Source organism: Zonotrichia albicollis, chromosome 6, assembly GCF_047830755.1.
Source record: "Zonotrichia albicollis isolate bZonAlb1 chromosome 6, bZonAlb1.hap1, whole genome shotgun sequence".
Lineage (NCBI taxonomy): Eukaryota > Metazoa > Chordata > Aves > Passeriformes > Passerellidae > Zonotrichia > Zonotrichia albicollis.
This window is the reverse complement of record NC_133824.1, coordinates 2,086,648-2,104,419: the sequence shown is the minus strand read 5'-3', so window position 1 is coordinate 2,104,419 and position 17,772 is coordinate 2,086,648. Positions and strand designations below refer to the sequence as shown.

The window sequence follows — 17,772 nt, the reverse complement described above, 5'->3', positions numbered from 1 at the left end:
ACCTTTAGTTTTGTTTGCAGCAAATCAACAATAAGATAACGCATGGTAAAGTTATTTCATAAAATAGATGTTCAGATGTCCATTTAAAATTGCTAGGAGCTGCACTGCTTAAATCCACACTCAGTGTTCTGAATTTTTAGCAATTGCTATTTTAGAGCATCAAACATGCTCAGTTATCACAAAAATACAGTATTTTGATGGGATATTAGCCCATACTCAACTGACTGCTTGCATATACACAGTGTGTGTGGATATGGACATGAGCCAAACATTTGTATCACTGATTTCCAGTGGGAGTGTGCAAATTTGGAAAAGACCACAGTACAAATAATTTCACACTTATTAAGCAGGTTTTTCATTTTACCAACTTCCTGGTCAAATACATATGGAAAACCCTCAAGTTTAAACTGACACTTTTTTAAATGGGCAGAAGAGAGCCATCACAGCAAATTATTTCTGGTGGTGTGGAGAACACAGTGGGAAACATTTGGAAAAACTTTACCTTGGTCAGGAGGAGTGATTGTTATCATCTGTGCTGTAAATTCTTCATCAAAGTATCTTGTATCTGTTTCAGATGTAACCTGTGGCTTGAATGGAGGTACAAGCTAAGGGAAAGAAAAGAAAAGTGTCCATTTTTACAGGTTCTTGCAGTGGTGTTTGAAACAAGTAGAATTTGACACAGTTATAAGCTACAGTGCCTTTTTCTATCTTCCTAAAATGTCTAAAAAACACCAGCTCACAAAGGAAGCATATATAGTAAAAATACTTACCTTAGGTGTGCACTTACTATTTAGGACATTTAAGGCATTTTTTCCCTCTACGATTTAACTGCACAAAGAAAACTTAGAATCCTAACATTTCTTTAAGTAACAACATGATGACCAGTGTTTAAAAATAACAACACATACTAGTTCCCCACCTCATTATATGGAAATTGTCAACCTCATTTAGTCAGATTTATGCTTAAGGATGATGAAAATGATTAAGAAAGATGCTTAGTGATATAAAACTTATCAGCTAATCCTGTGTATCACTACAAAGGTTGTAACATTCACCAAGAAGTTTCAGCTACAGTGCTACTGTGCCCATGCAGCTCACACTGGAGGTGTGACCAACCCAGCAGAACCTAGGCCAAGGCAGCAGCAACACTAAGCTTTAATATTCCTGGTCCCCCGTCACTGTCGTATTTTCTGGAAAAATCCCTTCACCAGGACTTCTTCTCCTGGGAAGCTGAGAAGCCTCAGAGAAAAAGGAAAACATTATTATCTCATTTGCTTCTCCTGTGTTTTGCTGCTTTGGAATGTGGTTGGAGATTGTTTATCCAACTTGTGAATTGCTTTGACTTAAATCACCAATCACAGTCAGGCTGTGTCAGGACTCCGGAGAAAGTCATGGGGTTTTAACTAGTATCTTGTTAAGCCTTCTGTAAGTATCCTTTCTCTGTTCTTTAGTATAGTTTTAGTATAGTATAGTATAGTATAGTATAATATAATATAATATAATATAATAATAAATTAGCCTTCTAAGAACATGGAATCAGGTTCATCATTCCTTCCTGCCGTGGAGGACCCCAAAAATACCACAGTCCCCAAAAGCAGTTTGATGTCAACTCTGAACTTCAAAAACCTGGAGTGCTTACAAAAACCTGAGCCCAGTCAGCAGTGAACATCCTCCTCTTGCTACACCAGGAGCTGCGCTTGTTGGGGTTTATTCCTGAAACTCAGGCAGACAGGCTGGAAATCATCCATGTGTACCTAGGCAAGCTCTGGCGAGAGCAGCTCCAGATGGAGCGGAGCTGCCCGGCTGGGGCTGGAGGAGGAGCGCGCCGGGGAGGCGGGATGGGGAGCTGGCTGCATACAGATGCACACACTTGGAACGTGGACAGCTCTGGAGGGCACTGGAGAAGGATTCAGACCCTGCCCACCTTCCCCTGCATGGGGGCAGAACCAGGATGTGCACAGGGCTGGGATCCTGCTCGCCCACCACCGGGGTTATGAGTGGCCACCTTTTAATAGCGCACAGCGACACCGGGCAGCAATTCAGGAGCATGACTGAGGAAGCCTCAAGCTTCCAATCCAAAACTGCAGGGAGAGGTTTAGCAAGGTAGATGGTAAATTGCTCCAACTGGAATTATGCAGTGACCCCAGACATGCACTCCTGCATTTGTACAAACAAGAACGACGCCAACAGAAATCACCACTTGGAAAACATCAGCAAATCTTGGAACACACAAAACACCTCTTCCCCACCTCCAACTCCTATCTCCTGCTTGGACGTGAAGAATCATTTGTTTGTCAACTTTCAAGCTCCCTATCACCAGGATGGTCTTTCTGATCTCTTTTGAGAGCACCTAACAGTGTCCTGTCTTACAAACAGCAATCCAATCAAATGCATTCATTTTCAATGTGAAGACAGTAAGAAATGTAATGTATACATATGGCAACGCTCCCACATACAAAGAAACAATTACTGTTTAAAATCAATCCTTAAAAATTTAGAAGCATAAAAGCTCTGATCATTATAAGAGAGCCCAATTATAGTATATATTCAGCATCTTTTTTTCCCAGTTACTCACAATTCTCTGTGCCCAAGAACGGCTTAAAGGAGCTGGGTACATTACCCTTACAAAAAAATATTAGATCCTCAGAAGTTGTCTTTATGTAATGAATTTAAAAAGGAACAGGAAATAGGATATCCCAAAGTCAGGAGTTACTCTGAGCCTTGCAGTCCCCTGAAGCTATTGAAGAAGGAATGCTTTACATTATAATGTTAATAACACTTCTCAATCAAATCACACCAACATATTACATATAAAAGCCCCGTGGAGCAGGAAGATTCCTCATATAACTCTATTCCCTCTCTCTCCTTGCAGCAGCTTCTGCCTACTTCCCAAAGCAGCCCTGGCTTTGACAGGCTGTGCATGTGTGTGTGTGAAGCTCTATCTGTCCTTTTAAGCTAATGGTGGTTTTGGCACTCACAGTGCCCCAGTTGCTCTCATTGCTGTGCACAGCTCGGGGTGATTTAGGGCTTGGGCACTGCAGCAGCCACCTGAACTGAGCACATTGGAGCCACTCAAAGTAGCAATCCCAAGCCAACACACATGTGGAATGGGCTAGCACTGCCTGGATCATTTTCCTTTTTATTTTAGTATCTGTTAAAAGCAATTTGAGACAGATTATGATGCACCCACAAGACATCTTTTCCCCCTCGCTGTCAAATTCTGAGCGCTAAGCTGGAAACAGAGGGGAAGCTGCAGAAAGCTCCAACGCTGCCTTTAACAAGCAAATATGTCACTTTACTGGGAAGCTGTCACTGCAAGAGCTCTGCAGTTCAACTGGCAGGGAGGTGCCACCTGTAGCCTCCCACGGCTGCAGACCTGCATTGGTACCCACAGGCTCATGCTGGTTTAAGAGAGAAAAGAGACCTGAAAAAAATCCCCATGTGATTCAAATCTCTGAGTATGTTTTGCTTGTGGGTGGGCAAAATACTGCAAATTAAACTGCACGTTTCTCTGCACCAGAGACAGACAGCACTCTTCCAAGTGAGCCTAATAAACATTTTAAATCTGGGGGACAACCCCAGTTATTCAAAGCTCCTTGTAATTTAAAGCAAGGCTATGTTTGCAAAAAGCTTAATTACAAAGCAAATGTTCTGGATTACCCAAGCCCATACTCATACACATACCCAGCATTACTGGAGATGGTGGGGAACCAGGCTTAGCACACAAACAGCTCTCAGCAGCTGACAAAATGCAGCTTTAATCCACAGGACTGCACTTCAGGTAAATGCTGCAAGGCCCCCTTTGGACCACCAGAATGTAGGTGGCATCTACTCACAGGCTTTCCATTTGCACAGAGTGCCTGCCTCAGATGCAAACACCAATGGGACACAAGCAAAGCCAGGATCTGGACTACTTGGATATGCCAAGGTCAGGAATAGTCTCAATCAGCACACAGTTTTCTCTAAAAGATGCAAGTATTTGGAATTTCCTGATAAGTTTTCAGAATCCTTACCACTATGGAACAATTTATGAAGGCTTTCTCAGTCCTGTAGATAAATAAAACATTGTCTCCAGTTTGTGTGATTTCTCTTCTGTTCAGGGAACTGGGACTACTACCAAATGACAAATTACTCAAAATATTTGAGCCCCACTGTCAGCTTTTTACCTTAAACTGCAAAAAATGTGCAAACTCTCAAGAATTCAGTTTGTCAGCTGGGTGAAAATGGGGACAACTTCCTGTTTAAAATAAGAATTCAGATCTTCTTTTCATGTTATACTGAATAAACTCCACAGAACTCTCTCCTGCCCTCATGACTGCATGCAGCTCTCCCTCAAGGGATGCTCTGAAAGGACTGAGGTCTTAATGTCTTATCCACACTTTCAAGGCACAAAAACTTGTTTTATGATTTCTCAGTTCTTTTAGCCACACAGATCTGTGAGGAAGTGAAAGAAGAGAAGGAAATAGAGCCCTCTCTGTAGCAGTATAGAGGCACTGGACAGTGCTCCAATGGGAACTCAGTTTCTGCCAAGTTTCTTACCTGCTCCCACCAACTGAAGGGACAACCAAATTGCATTTAGAGATCAAATGAGATCTGATACCACAAGGGACTGCTGGGGGAAGGAGGGAAATCAGGCAAGGCTGGGATTCAGTGAGATCATGTGGCACCAGTAGATGGGAGCCTTGAATCAGCAGATGCACGTTTGGCTGCATTTCATGAGAGTTACGAGAATGTGACTGCTGAGAATTGAACGTGAGAGGACAACAGCACACCACCCTTAGAGCACAGAGCAGGGCATCTTGGAGGTGTGAAAGAGTTATCTGAGAAGAAGGGGCAGTGAGGCACAGACAACTCATGAAACACATTCTTACAGGAAGGGCTGGGCTCTTTGACTTCAGCTCCCACTGAAAAGCCAACAAACCCAGTGGGTCTCAAAGAAAACCCATGAGAAATACCACCAACTGAAGACACGTCATATCAGTCCTTTGTCACACACAAAAAATAGCATTAGGCTTGGATCGATGAAAGTCCAGTCTTTGGACTTGTCTTGAATGCTGACATTAGATTGAAAAGGCAAGAAAAGTGCAGTGGGAAAGAAGAGCCCATCTTCTACTACTCCCAATAGGAAGTTTGGCTTCAGATGCTCAGGAACCAGCAGCAACTCTGGGCTTGCAAGGGATGCTTCAGTCAACAGCAAGAAATGGCAGCAATAGTTGATAGAAAAAGCCATTTTAAAAGCTTATATACTCCCTAAATTTGGAAGCTATTTTGATTACATCCTATTTATTGAGCCATAAAACCACGTATCTCATTAAAAGATACTCCTATCACTGCAAAATAAAAATCCAGAAGTAATCTGATCACAGTATTTTAAGCTGTTGCTAAAAACACCTACAAACCTTTTCTGTGGAGGGTTTCTGTGTACCTTTCGAGAGCAACAAAATTTGAAACATTTGATACATCCACAGTTACAATTCACCTTGGGAGAACAGTTGTATAAATACCTTTTTCTCGTATACATCTTGCCAAACAATGCCAGCAAAGAATTTGTGCTGCATAATCTCCTTGGCATCATCAGGACCACCACCTAACCTGTAGGAGGCAAAATAAGTAATTAAATGTTTGAGTACAGTTATTTTTTGCTAATACAATTTTTATTGCAGTGTACTGAAGAAATTTGGAGTTTATATAATGCATTTGGGAGCAGTTCTAGCATTTGCTGTGTGTTTGGTTTTTTGTGCAAGGCCTATTTTAGGTTTCAACATAGTTCCACTACAAGATTTAAAAACAGGCTAACAAACAGAATTAGAAAAAAATGTCTCTTAGACAAAGAAAAAACAATAACCACAGTTCCAAAAAACTGTCCTTCAGGAATGATGCTGTCCTGGGGACCACAGCAGATCATGTAAAGTAAAAGGTCTGAGCCACAAATCCTTCTCTCTACATTAACATGCAACTACCCCTTACAGTCTCCTAGAGCACAGTGATGGCAGCAGTAAAACTGAATTTGAAGTTGAAAGAGAGACCAGGCTTTTTAAGGCAAACTGATTTATGCAACCTGATTTAAATTTCCATTAAAGAAAACAGTTGACAACTGCAGTGATAATATCACAGCATATGCAAATCTTTCCTCTTCCTTGGCTTCAGGAAAGCACAAAGGGTGTTTTATTGACTTGAGGTATATCAAGATAAAGCACTTTTATTCCAAAATAAAACTGTCCACACAGCTTATAGATGCAATCAGTTTTGCTGCAATGTTGAGCTAACTGATGCTTAAATTTTGCTGTGGAGGTTAAAATGTTCTCTAAAAGACTGAACCACATCTGCAAGCAAAGGAGGCACTAAGAGAATAAAACAGATACTGGGTCATCAGCAGGAGACTCAGGTAACAGGGTTAAAACAATGCTCAGGTGTTACCATGCTCACCCAGGCTGATCTCTAGGATCTGCCTGTTCTCCCATGCCTGGTGCCACTGGCAGGCTGAGATACTGACCCCATTTCCAGAGCTTGAAGCAATGACTCTACAAGACCCAGGCTAGAGTTATACTGTTACAGACATCAGGGACAAGGGCTGTTCTCTGGGCCCGGAGCCAACACCTGGCCAGGCCTCATCCATTGTGCACAACATCTGGCCCTGAATGTCCTCTGGGCCACCTGTGGTAACACCATGCCCCAGCTCATGATTATCTGGGGATAGAGGGGAGGGGTTTGGTTCAAAATATCAGAGAAAATATGAAGGCTGTACTAAAACCCATTGAAGTGGTATTTTTACATTGCATGCTCTGGAATGCAGCATGAAAGCACAATGCTGTTGGGACAGCTCAGCATGGAAAAGTCAAGGACTGTGTCACTTTGTTCTCAGTGCTCACTGGGATTGGATCCTGAGGCACTCAAGCCCTCAACCATGCCCCAGCACCATCTCAGAGAAGGCAAACTGGCAGAGGTCACAGCTGTACCAGGGACACCCAGCAGCACAGGGGCCTGACAGTCCAGGGGCTGTGCTTGCTTCCTTGCCCTCTTCCATCCCAGTGCCACAGTAACCTAAGGGGTTGGCTCCCCATCATCCTTCTGGAAATGTGCAGTGGAACAGCTCCCCTGCCTCCCAGTACCTGGGGGACTCTCTCCTCCCCAGGTGAGCTCTAAGACCAACCCAAGTCCACCCAGAGCCCCAGGGGCCAAAGCAAGCTGGATGAGAGCTCTCCCATCTGCCTGGCAGCACTTTGTACAGCTGCAGAGCAGCCTGGAACAGAGACAAACTCCAGGGCAGCCTGGGAACAGAAACAAACTCTGTGAGTAATCATCTCTCGGCTGGTTCCCTCCAGGTGCAGTGGCTTTGCCAAGGCTCTGCCAGACTCCTTGTTGCTTCCACAGCACGATGATGATGGCTGATGGAGAGGGTGGAGTCAATCCTCTTCATCCACAGATGTCCACAGACTGCACAGGAGCTCAGCAGTGACTCTGAGCTAAGAAGCACCTGAATGTGCTCTGCAGAAGCAGGCAGCAAGGCTGGCTGGCTGCAGCCATGTACAAGTGCTTTGCAGAATATGTTATCTAATGCGAGCCTGTGTTCCATGAAGGGCAAACACATATTCAGGGAAATGCCAAGAAAGACTCCAGATGTTTTACTTACCTTTTAAAAATGACACAAATCCAGTCAAAGTGAATGGTGAAACAACAGAAACCTCGTATTTTGGATATGGATTTATTCCAAAATACAGTTTTGTTTTCTAGAATTATTACAAAAGGTCCATCTCAAGGACAACACAATTAAATTGGCAACTAACACAAAAATCATGGTTAGGCACCAGTGAGAATGTAAAGAGCAGCAGGTTTATCTTTCATAGGGACATGCAATAAATAAAGTAAAATGCAGCAGAAATAAGAGCTCTGAAGAGGTTCCTGGATAATAAAGTTAAATTCTGCACATGTAAGTCCTCAGACAGAATCAAAAATAGTATATACAGGACTTGAAAAGCAAAAGCTACAGAAATTTACAGTATATAAAGAAATAGAACAGAAAGTACAGAAGCCAAAATCAATTTAGAGAAAAACAAGAAAAAACACCCCTCAAAACCTGACCACCAAACAATTCTGGTAATTCATTCAACTTCTATCTACACTTGAGAGACTTTCTTATTTTAGTTAAATCCAAAAGTGAAAATTATTAATAAAGTGCAACATCAATATTAAAATGAAATGATTTTCACATTTTAAATTTTTATGAAATTGCATATTGCTTTTAAGTCCCTTTAACCATTTAATGACAAACGTCTGTGCTCCATAAACTGAGGGCAGCCAGCCATCATTCCACAGATACATCATATAAAAATAAATTTTAAAACTTGCTGTACTGTATTTTTAACACACACATATATATAAATATAGTCTGAAAACACACAGGAAGATTACAATTAGTGAATCACACGAAAAATAATGTATCTCCACTTGCCCACTTACTTGTAAACAGTGCTCAGCTCCCAAGTCCATTCCCAGCTCTTTAAAAAGAAACCTGCACACTTCTGGTTTTCCAGCCCTGTCTTCACATGATTTCTCTGAGTCAGCCCTGCCCCCAAACCTGATTCTACCATGGCACAAACATCTCCTCCAGGCTCAAGAACAACAGCCCAGCAAAGGCTGTTGGTGTTCACCAGCTCCAAGCACAGAGATTCCTACTTCTCCTCCTCTGATACAGTCAGGATGGACACCCGTAGTTTATTTTACTATGGCCCTTACCTTCAGAGGCCTCTAACAGCCACAGGAAGGATTTGGGAGCTCTATCCACATCAGTTTCCAGTGACTATCAGCACAGAGAAGCTGTCTTTGGCTTTGAGAACAGCATGATTGGAAGACTCCATATTTGGAAGGAAAAGGCCACAATCTTCCCAAAGCCCTGTACACAGAGTCTTTGGGTGCTTTGCTGCTCAGAGATTAAAACTTTTGGAAAGCCTAATGCTAACTCCCAGCTCTTTGCTGAGCTTTACTTCCCCAGTTCTTCATGAACTACATGCATGTGACACAAACATGGTAGATCCAAAAAGCACTGAAAAGCTCTTCACATCAGTAATCAAGAGGAGTCAAGTTTGAGGTTGGTGAAGCTTGGAAAGTCTCTAAAATAGTAATTTCTGGAAAGCTGGGAGAAAAAAATCCTGTAAACTTGCCTTTTATGTTTTTCTCAGCTTCAATTTAGATCTCTGTGGGAGAACTGTTTGAGTTTGTCCAAATCACTGCGGACAGAACTGATTTAGACTAAAATTATCCTACACAACAGCTAAATCTCAGCCTGTCTCAAAGCACCTGGTGAAACATGAAGACACGAGCATTTTGCACTTCAGCTGATACACAAGACCCTGAAGCTGTCTGGAGACAGAAGCCCTTTCTTACTCAAGGCACACACATTTCAGAACAAACACAAGTCACCTGTCACGTGTGGCTCCAAAACTCTGCATGTCCACAAGGCACCCAAGTGTGCTGTCCAAGAGGACCAGCTCCTCAAGGTTACCTCCTTCTGCTGAAGTCCCTCCAGGCCTCTGAAGTCCCCACGAGTGTCACCTCTAACTCTTCCAACACCAGCAGTGTCTGTGAGGGCTGCAGACCTCCCTGTGCCTGAGAGCAAGGGTGCTCAAGAGCCACCTAAGCTTCCTGTGGCAGAGCAGCAGAGAGGACACAGACACACAAATCTCTACAAATCTCCTCCTTTCACTAGGGAAAAAACCAAGGAGTTATACAAGTAAGGGCTTGATCGACTCTGACATTCCCTGTGACCAAACATTCATTGGATATGGAAAGAACCCTCATGGCCAGGGAAGAATGAAGTACCAGATCTCCAGGTGACTGCAAGAATTGACCACCAGGTCCCAGGGAGCAGCTTCAGCTCTCCAAAGCCACAACTACAACTCTTTGAAAGCATCAGATGTTTTGAACAGGTGTTTTTGAAATGCTGCATCATCTTCCTCTCATTCCCGCTGAATGGAAAGGTCCAACAGCACCAGAGGCAGGTGAAGCAGCCTGTGACAAACCCCATCTGAGAGAGGCTGAACAACCCTGGCCCATGACAAGGAACTAAGGCACTTCAGATTAAACCACCCTCAAGTTCTCTCAAGTTAAAAACCTGCCAAGATTCAGAGCTTGCAAGACACTGATTGTAAACCTACCCACCCATCTAAACTTAGCCTGCTTACACAGGGTGCTCTGAGCCATGCCCACTTGCACAGGTTGCAGTCTCCACAGCCACAGGAAGAACAATAAAAGGTAAAAAATTTGTTGTTTCATGTATGAAAATATGCTCTGATTACCTTCTTTCACTTGATCCATGTCACAAAGCAGCAAAGGGGAATTTCAGGTCACATTAACAGGAAATATTTACAGAATAGATTTTTTCCTTCTTAGGAAAATTAGGGCTCACATTACAAGATTAATAAACTTCTATCAATCCCAAAAGAAAATTCAAAATTCCTTTTCTCTTACAAAATGGATTTCATATGACCAAATTTAGAAAACAGCCATGATTAAAAGCAGAATGCAATTTATTGTTCTTCACATTTTCTCCATATGCCTGGGAGTTTGAGACTGAACTGGTATTACTGAACAGAGTGTGCTAACCCTGCTTCAGTATATCCAGCTCAGGTGCAACAGGTCATTTTTAAGATTTAATTCACTGACAGAGATCACAATTACTTAGCTCCCTGATATTTAACCTAAAGTATCCTTGGCACTAAGCTTCATTGTATCAACCTTTATTGTTGGGTTGGTCAGGTTTTTTTGATGATTTCAGGGGAAGTGACAACATCTCTCAGTTTCCTTTTTCCCATGGTTTTGGCTGCCTCCTCCATCTCACTCTGAAGTTCACACAAAGCTATGCTGCCAATTCTGACGCTTTCTGCCACAAACATTACAGTGACACCAACTTCTGTCCACCACTGGCACCAGAGGGCATTTCTGCTGAATTACACAGTGGCTCCCCAAAGCACAGACTATCACACATTACATAACTTTTCAGTGAATGTATTTCAGTAGCTCTCTGGCTGTTTTTTGTCCATATGGCTCCATGAGCACACTGTGAGTCAACTACCAATTATGCCAGGCATCCTCCCCAGCACCCAGACCACCCAGAAAAAAGAACATAACACTACAAGGGCAGGATGCAGGACTTCTACCTCCAGTGCTTCCAGATCAGTTCTCCATGCTGCCTGAAATGTCACAAAGTGCACTTGGATTTGCTGAACTAAAACTTCAGGTAAAAAGTTATGGGAACAGTGACTGGGGGAAAACCAGTACTTAAGAACAGTCCAAGATCCAAAAAAGCTTGGGAAGCACCAGTGTAATTAGGCATAATTACAATAAGGCATGTGTGCAGGCTTGTCTAGTCAACAGTTATTTCTATCAGCAGCATGAAAATCATCTGTCCACCAGATCAGAGCAGCACTGCTTCCAAGCCTGCAGAAGATCCATGTGAAGAAGTGGCTATTTGTATGAAGTGAGCATATTGTGGAGTAATTATTGGCATTGGGAAAATCTTGTAATTAGAAATGAGTGGGCATTCTTTGTTTGTAAACAAATTGCATTTTGGTTCATCAGAGATGCTCCTTTAAGAACAAACTGCAGCAGATGCTGCCTGTGTTCCCAGTGATTGAAAGGCCCCACCTGAGTAAGCTATGAAAGGGTCACAATTGCATTTAACCCAGTGCTTTACTGGACAGGAATGCTGTTGGCAGGGGCTGCAGAGCAGAGCAGAGCCTGGGGGCTGCTCATCAATTACACAACCTCCTCCTGGAGGTCCCCTCACAGGCACTGGGTTCAGGAGGGGCTGCAGCTGTTGCCACCGTGCACAGGGCTGGCCACGTTCCCCACAGCACCACCAACATGAATCCTCCAACATTAAAAACTGTGCATTTGCATTATGAGACCTCCCAATAGGATTTTCCATCAAAAAACAGTGAAGGAAATAGCCCACAGTGATGACAGAAATCCTTCTACAAGTATCCAGGTAGTGGCAAATCCCATTTTCCTGCTATGTGCACACACAAGCATGGAGACTAAACAAACACCAGAAAGTAAACCAGAATTCCCTGCTTGCACCTCACATGAAAGGTTTCCTATGTGGGGCATTATTAACAGTGGAAGGTTCAGGACAGGAGATCAGGGGCAGAGTCACAATATTATTTGTTTTAAAAATGTCTGGGTTGACAAGATGGCAGGTTTTTAAACTGATGTTTATCTCTGTGAAGGTCAACATCCTTTTTGGATCTTGTTCCATTTTTTGTTTGTTAGCCATTAGGGGCTTTTTTTATGGTTTTTTTTTTTTTTTTTCTGTTTTTAAATCAAGGGTTACTTTTTAAAAAATACAGCAATAAAAGAAAAACAAAAATAAAAGGAGGAAGCAGGAAAAGTCAATTGAGCATGGTATAAATTCCACTACAAACATGGTACAAACACCACCACCTACTGTCCAAAGCAGGATGCTAAACCACTGGCACAGATCTAGACAAAAATTCAGGAAAGAGACAGCAGCCTCAACTGCAACAGAAGGCAAAAACATTTGGTGTAGAGCATCACAGCAGCCAAAGGTAGGGTTAACTTGCTTTTCCCAGGCTATAGTTTTACTTTAATGGCAGCCACCATACTCTGAAGTTCAGCACCAAAGCTGCTTTGTGTCACTATTTACACTGTCAGCTCATTTAAAAAGTCAAAAATAAATGAGCACATCCACTTGCTGCATCTTGCTGGATAACCAATTTGAATAGATTAAAAATTAAATGACGATTTTGTCTCAAATACCTTTAAAAAGTGCAACTATTAAGCACAGCCTCACCTTTGCTTAGGGTCTTTCTTCAGCAAGCCTGACAAGAGGGATTTTGCTTCAGGTGACAATGTGCGTGGAAATCTGATCTCCTCCATCAGGATGAGTTCAAAGAGCTTTTCGTGGTCCTGATTGTAGAAAGGGAGCCGTCCACACATCATTTCATACATCACAACTCCTAATCCCCACCAGTCCACTGCACGGCCGTAGTCATTATCCTCCAGAACCTGCAGATTGCAAGGAAAAGGCTTTAGAAGATACTCCCACACCAGGCATGAACACAGTACTCAAGAAGCAAAATTTACCCCAGCAAGTCCATCTTTGATAACACAGCCATTTCTAACAGCAGAGTATTTGCAGAAGAACCATGTGAAAAGAACTGGCATCCATGCTCACCACCCTGAGTGAGCAGAGGGGGGAAAAGGAGGCAGCAGGAGTGTCACAGCAGCTTCCTTGTCTTCCTTCTCCCATCCTCCCTCACATTACACTCATGATAAGCACAACCTTTGAAAGTCCAAAGGCCAAGAACTGTTCTCACATTACAGAGCTAGCTGTTAAACTCTCACTTATTCATCACAAACTGTTCCAAATGGGATCCAAGTTTTTAGAAAAACCCCAACCCACCAAGGAGCCAGTACATGGAGAAAAAGCCATGAACCTGTTCTTTCACAAGCAAAAAGCCAAACATATCCATCATCTTCTTATCAACCTGCACCCCAAAGTTGTGGCTTTGCACATCCTAAAAGACCACCCACAAATACTCAATGACTAAACACTAAAATCCAGAACAACACTTTTAACATTTGACCAGCTCTCAGGCTGTAAAATGGCAGCCAAATTGCCTGGAAACGTTTCCCCTCCAACCCTTTGCCCCGCTCCAAAGGCTCTCCTGCCTCTGCCCAGAGGGCTGCAAACACAGGAACAGTCAGTGGGGTGGATTTCTGCCAGGTCTCGCAGCAAAAGGAGCCCAGCACAGTTCATTCTTCCCTTCCCCTGGGTACTTCCACCTAGCAAAGCAGGAGCTGGTGCAGGGACCTGGGACCCCAGCAGTGCTCTCCACCTCTCCTGCTTGCTCCAGAAAAGCCCTGCCACAGTGCATTTCTGATCTGGTGCACAGAGGGTTGCTGAAGGGAGTGGGGAGTGTTCTGTGGCCTGTGCAGTGGATGTTAGCAGGACTTCTCCAGACTTTGTGTCTCCTACGCAGTTGTCCGTAGCTGACACCAACATCTCATGTTCCAAACCCTGTCCTCAGGTTTTAGTTATCATCTTTGCTCTTTGCAGGGACCTGCGCTGAGCTGCTTACTCTTGCCAAGAGCATGAACCACAACTGCACCACCATCCTGTTTTCTCACTGGACAGTGTCTGTGTGAGCTTTATATTCCTGAGATTCAGAATACTTAACATTCAAAATTAAAAAGGTAAAAGAGCCCAAGTCAGTGCAAGTTTAACAAAAGCAAGATCTTTACGTCTTATAAATCTTGATTTAAAGGTTTTGCACATAAAAAAGCACCATCGAGGCACTTCACATAACAACTGTTTGCACTCTGCCTCTCTTTATTCACTAATTATTCCCCTTAATTATCTGAACGAGGGAGAGGGCCTGCAGTAAAAATCAAAAGGCTGCCAGGTATTGGATTACCCCACGTCGGTCTATTTCCAGCATCCCCGGCCGGATGATTCACACCAAACGACAGCTGGCTCTGCAGCTGCCCCCTCCAAGGAGCGGCCGGCACAGCTGCCGCCGGCTGGGATTCCCGGCTCCGGCACGGCAGCCCTGGGCTCATGGATTGTGTGACAACGGAGTTCTGGATTCCGGGAGCCGGCCCCGTCCTTCCCGAGGAACGACAGCCCTGGGCTCATGGACACTGTGTGACAATGCAATTCTGGATTCCAGGAGCCGGCCCGTCCTTTCCAAGGCACGGCAGCCCTGGGCTCATGGACACTGTGTGACAATGCAATTCTGGATTCCAGGAGCCGGCCCTGGCACGGCAGCCCTGGGCTCATGCACACTGTGTGACAATGCAATTCTGGATTCCAGGAGCCGGCCCGTCCTTTCCAAGGCACGGCAGCCCTGGGCTCATGGACACTGTGTGACAATGCAATTCTGGATTCCAGGAGCCGGCCCCGGCACGGCAGCCCTGGGCTCATGGACACTGTGTGACATTGCAGTTCTGGGACTCCAGGAGCCGGCCCTGGCACGGCAGCCCTGGGCTCATGCACACTGTGTGACAATGCAATTCTGGATTCCAGAAGCCGGCCTGTTCTTCCCCGAGGCATGGCAGCCCTCGGCTCATGGATTGTGTGACAAAGCAATTCTGGATTCCAGGAGCCGGCCCGTCCTTCCCGAGGAACGGCAGCCCTGGCCTCATGCACACTGTTGTGTGACAATGCAATTCTGGATTCCAGGAGCCAGCCCCATCCTTCCCGAGGAACGGCTCCCCTCGGCTCATGGATTGTGTGGCAATGCAATTCTGGACTCCAGGAGCCGGCCCGTCCTTCCCCGAGGCACGGCAGCCCCGGGCTCCCCTGGGCTCACCGAGTTTGTGTGACAATGCAGTTCCCGCTCTGAGTCACCCCGCTCAACCAGCGCTTCCTGTTCACACTCCCCTACGCTCGGCTCGCCTAAAATAAAACACTCACACGGCCTCCGATTTGTATTTTTGTTTTTTAAACTGCTGCAAGAGATGCAATAGGAAAGACTGAAAGAAAAAGAAAACCACAGAGGTCTTTGCTGTGCACGTAGTTAATATTACAGGTGCTTCTGAAATGCAGTAAACACTTCACGTGTTACTTTAAAAAATGTATTGGTGCTCTGTATTATAAACTAGATTACTAATTATCATGATTTCCTCCACCTCCATTAACTGTAAACAGAATATAAAATGCTTATTTCTTCAAAGTTCTTTAGCACAATGAGCATATCATCATATTGGTGATTGGGTAGAAGAGAGCAATGGTTTGAGTATCAAAACTGCACCGTAACAAAAAAATATTGCACTCATCCATGATTTACTGCCAGACACTGGATAGCTGGGGAGCAGTAAAGTAACAAGGTCATTTCCCTAAATTAAGGGATCATAATTTCTTAACGAGCAGCTCTAGACTGTTGTGAGATGGAATTCAAAAGAGAAGGCAGAACAGCTGTACACATCACAGCCATTGATGCATCTGACACATCAAAGTTGACATGGTTCAGTCACTGTCATCCATGCATGAGATTCCAGTATGAACCTAAAAACAACGATGCAACAACTGTACAGACACACTGCTGTGCTGGACTCGAGTTACAAATGCAGACAGGAGCACTGACACCCCTGCTTTGAAGGATGTATGATCTCAAATGCACAGAAGATCATTTGCACACAATTTCCAGATTTTTGCATGCCATCAGCCAGATGACAAAAGCCTCCCCAGAATTTAACACTCCAACTCACAGATGGGACTTGCAAGTAAGGGAGAGAACTGAGTTAATCAAAAGGATTTGTCCTTCAGGGTTTTTGGATGAGCCAACTCATCATAAATATTAAAAAAGAAAAAATAATAGCAAGTAACAGAACAGAAAGAACAACCCAACTAACTGCACAGGGAATCTCCACATTCCAAGTTAGGAAAAACCAAAACAATAAATATTTTTAGCATCCTCATAAAATCCTTGATGAGAAACTGAAGTTCAGCAATTGATTTTAAGAGGGAAGCTTAAATAAAAGGCATGTTTATGAATAATAAACACTCTGTCATGCTGCTAATTACTCTCTGCATCAGTAAATCTCAAATTGTGGTGCATGGACCCCAATTTAGATTCACTGAAGACTTCTGGTGATCCATGGAAAAGCTGGCAGTCACCATGAGACTGGCTCCACCTCTTTGCTGCAAGCTACTTCGACAGGTGCCCATGTTCTTCATTATTACAAAGGACTGGAAGCCCTTGAAAGCAGCTGGGAGTTTAAAAAAAACCAAAACAACAAAAACCAAACAAAACCCAAGAGCATGCTGCCACCACTATGAAAGCAGGGAGCACAAAAGCACTGATCAGCAAAGACATCAGCTCACAGCAGGAATATTCCTCCTCCACACTGGTTTCCCATCTTTGTTACTTCTGCACAGTTCAATTCAAGGCAGGTCTGCAATGCTCAAGTCTCCCAACTCAGGGGAAAGCTGTGGCAACAATCCATAACCTGCTGGCAGCCCAAGGCTCACTTCTCTGTGTGCTCTGAGCAGGATGGAAATGCAAATGCCACGGGAAGCAAAGCCCCACTCACTGCAGGGAAGCAGCCCTTGTACAAGGCACCCCACCTTGGCTCGGGCTTCCTGCCCTAGGAGTCCGGGAGTTTGCTCCCACACAGCTCAGAACATGCCCAGAGCAACGAGTGTGCACGCATCCCCTACAACCTGCCCTCACTTCTCATCCACCCCAACTCACCCCCAGCCCTAACACCACCTCTGTGCACAACTCAGAGGGCTTCCAGGAACACACCTGCAAACATGCGTTTGAATTTTGCACTTGAAAAGGAAAAAGTAAAATCTCCACAAAAAAAATTACCCAAAACTGTTTGGGAACTGAGATCCCCTGCCTGGATTTATTTCCTCTGCAACTGGAATGCTCAAATCAACACTGAGAAATATCCTGTGCTTTTATAGTCATAAAACAGTCAGCACTTTTAATGCATGCCATGCTAAATAATGCAGAAACAGCTTGGTCTGTCCTGTTTCTGAAAGCATGTCACCTTTGACTGCCCTCAAATAGTAAAAGAATCGGACAATACTTCTACTTCTCAAGTGAAATCCTACTGATAACCTTTCAAATAGGAAAACACATAGCAAGCTGCAAAAAAGATAATCTATCATGAAATATTTGAAGTGATTAAAAGGGCTTTTTTAAAAATTATGTATTTGATACAAGAAACAAGCACTGTTCCAGTAAAACGTACATACTCTGTCAAGTGGAAGAAACTACGCCGCCAAAAAATCATCATGTA

At 43.9% G+C, this 17,772-nt stretch overlaps 1 protein-coding gene across 4 annotated transcripts in view; it reads right to left on the bottom strand.

Moving 5' to 3' along the window:
- AKT1 (AKT serine/threonine kinase 1) overlaps window positions 1-17,772 on the bottom strand; it is a 79,168-nt gene that overhangs the window by 1,418 nt on the left and 59,978 nt on the right. For all 4 annotated transcript variants that reach the window (XM_074542269.1, XM_005483298.4, XM_074542268.1 and 1 more), the window contains 3 exons: window positions 12,809-13,023; window positions 5,505-5,592; window positions 503-605 (listed from right to left, as the gene is read on the bottom strand). In XM_074542269.1, the coding sequence (XP_074398370.1) occupies window positions 503-605; window positions 5,505-5,592; window positions 12,809-13,023 (406 nt within the window). The remainder of the gene's footprint in view (window positions 1-502; window positions 606-5,504; window positions 5,593-12,808; window positions 13,024-17,772) is intronic.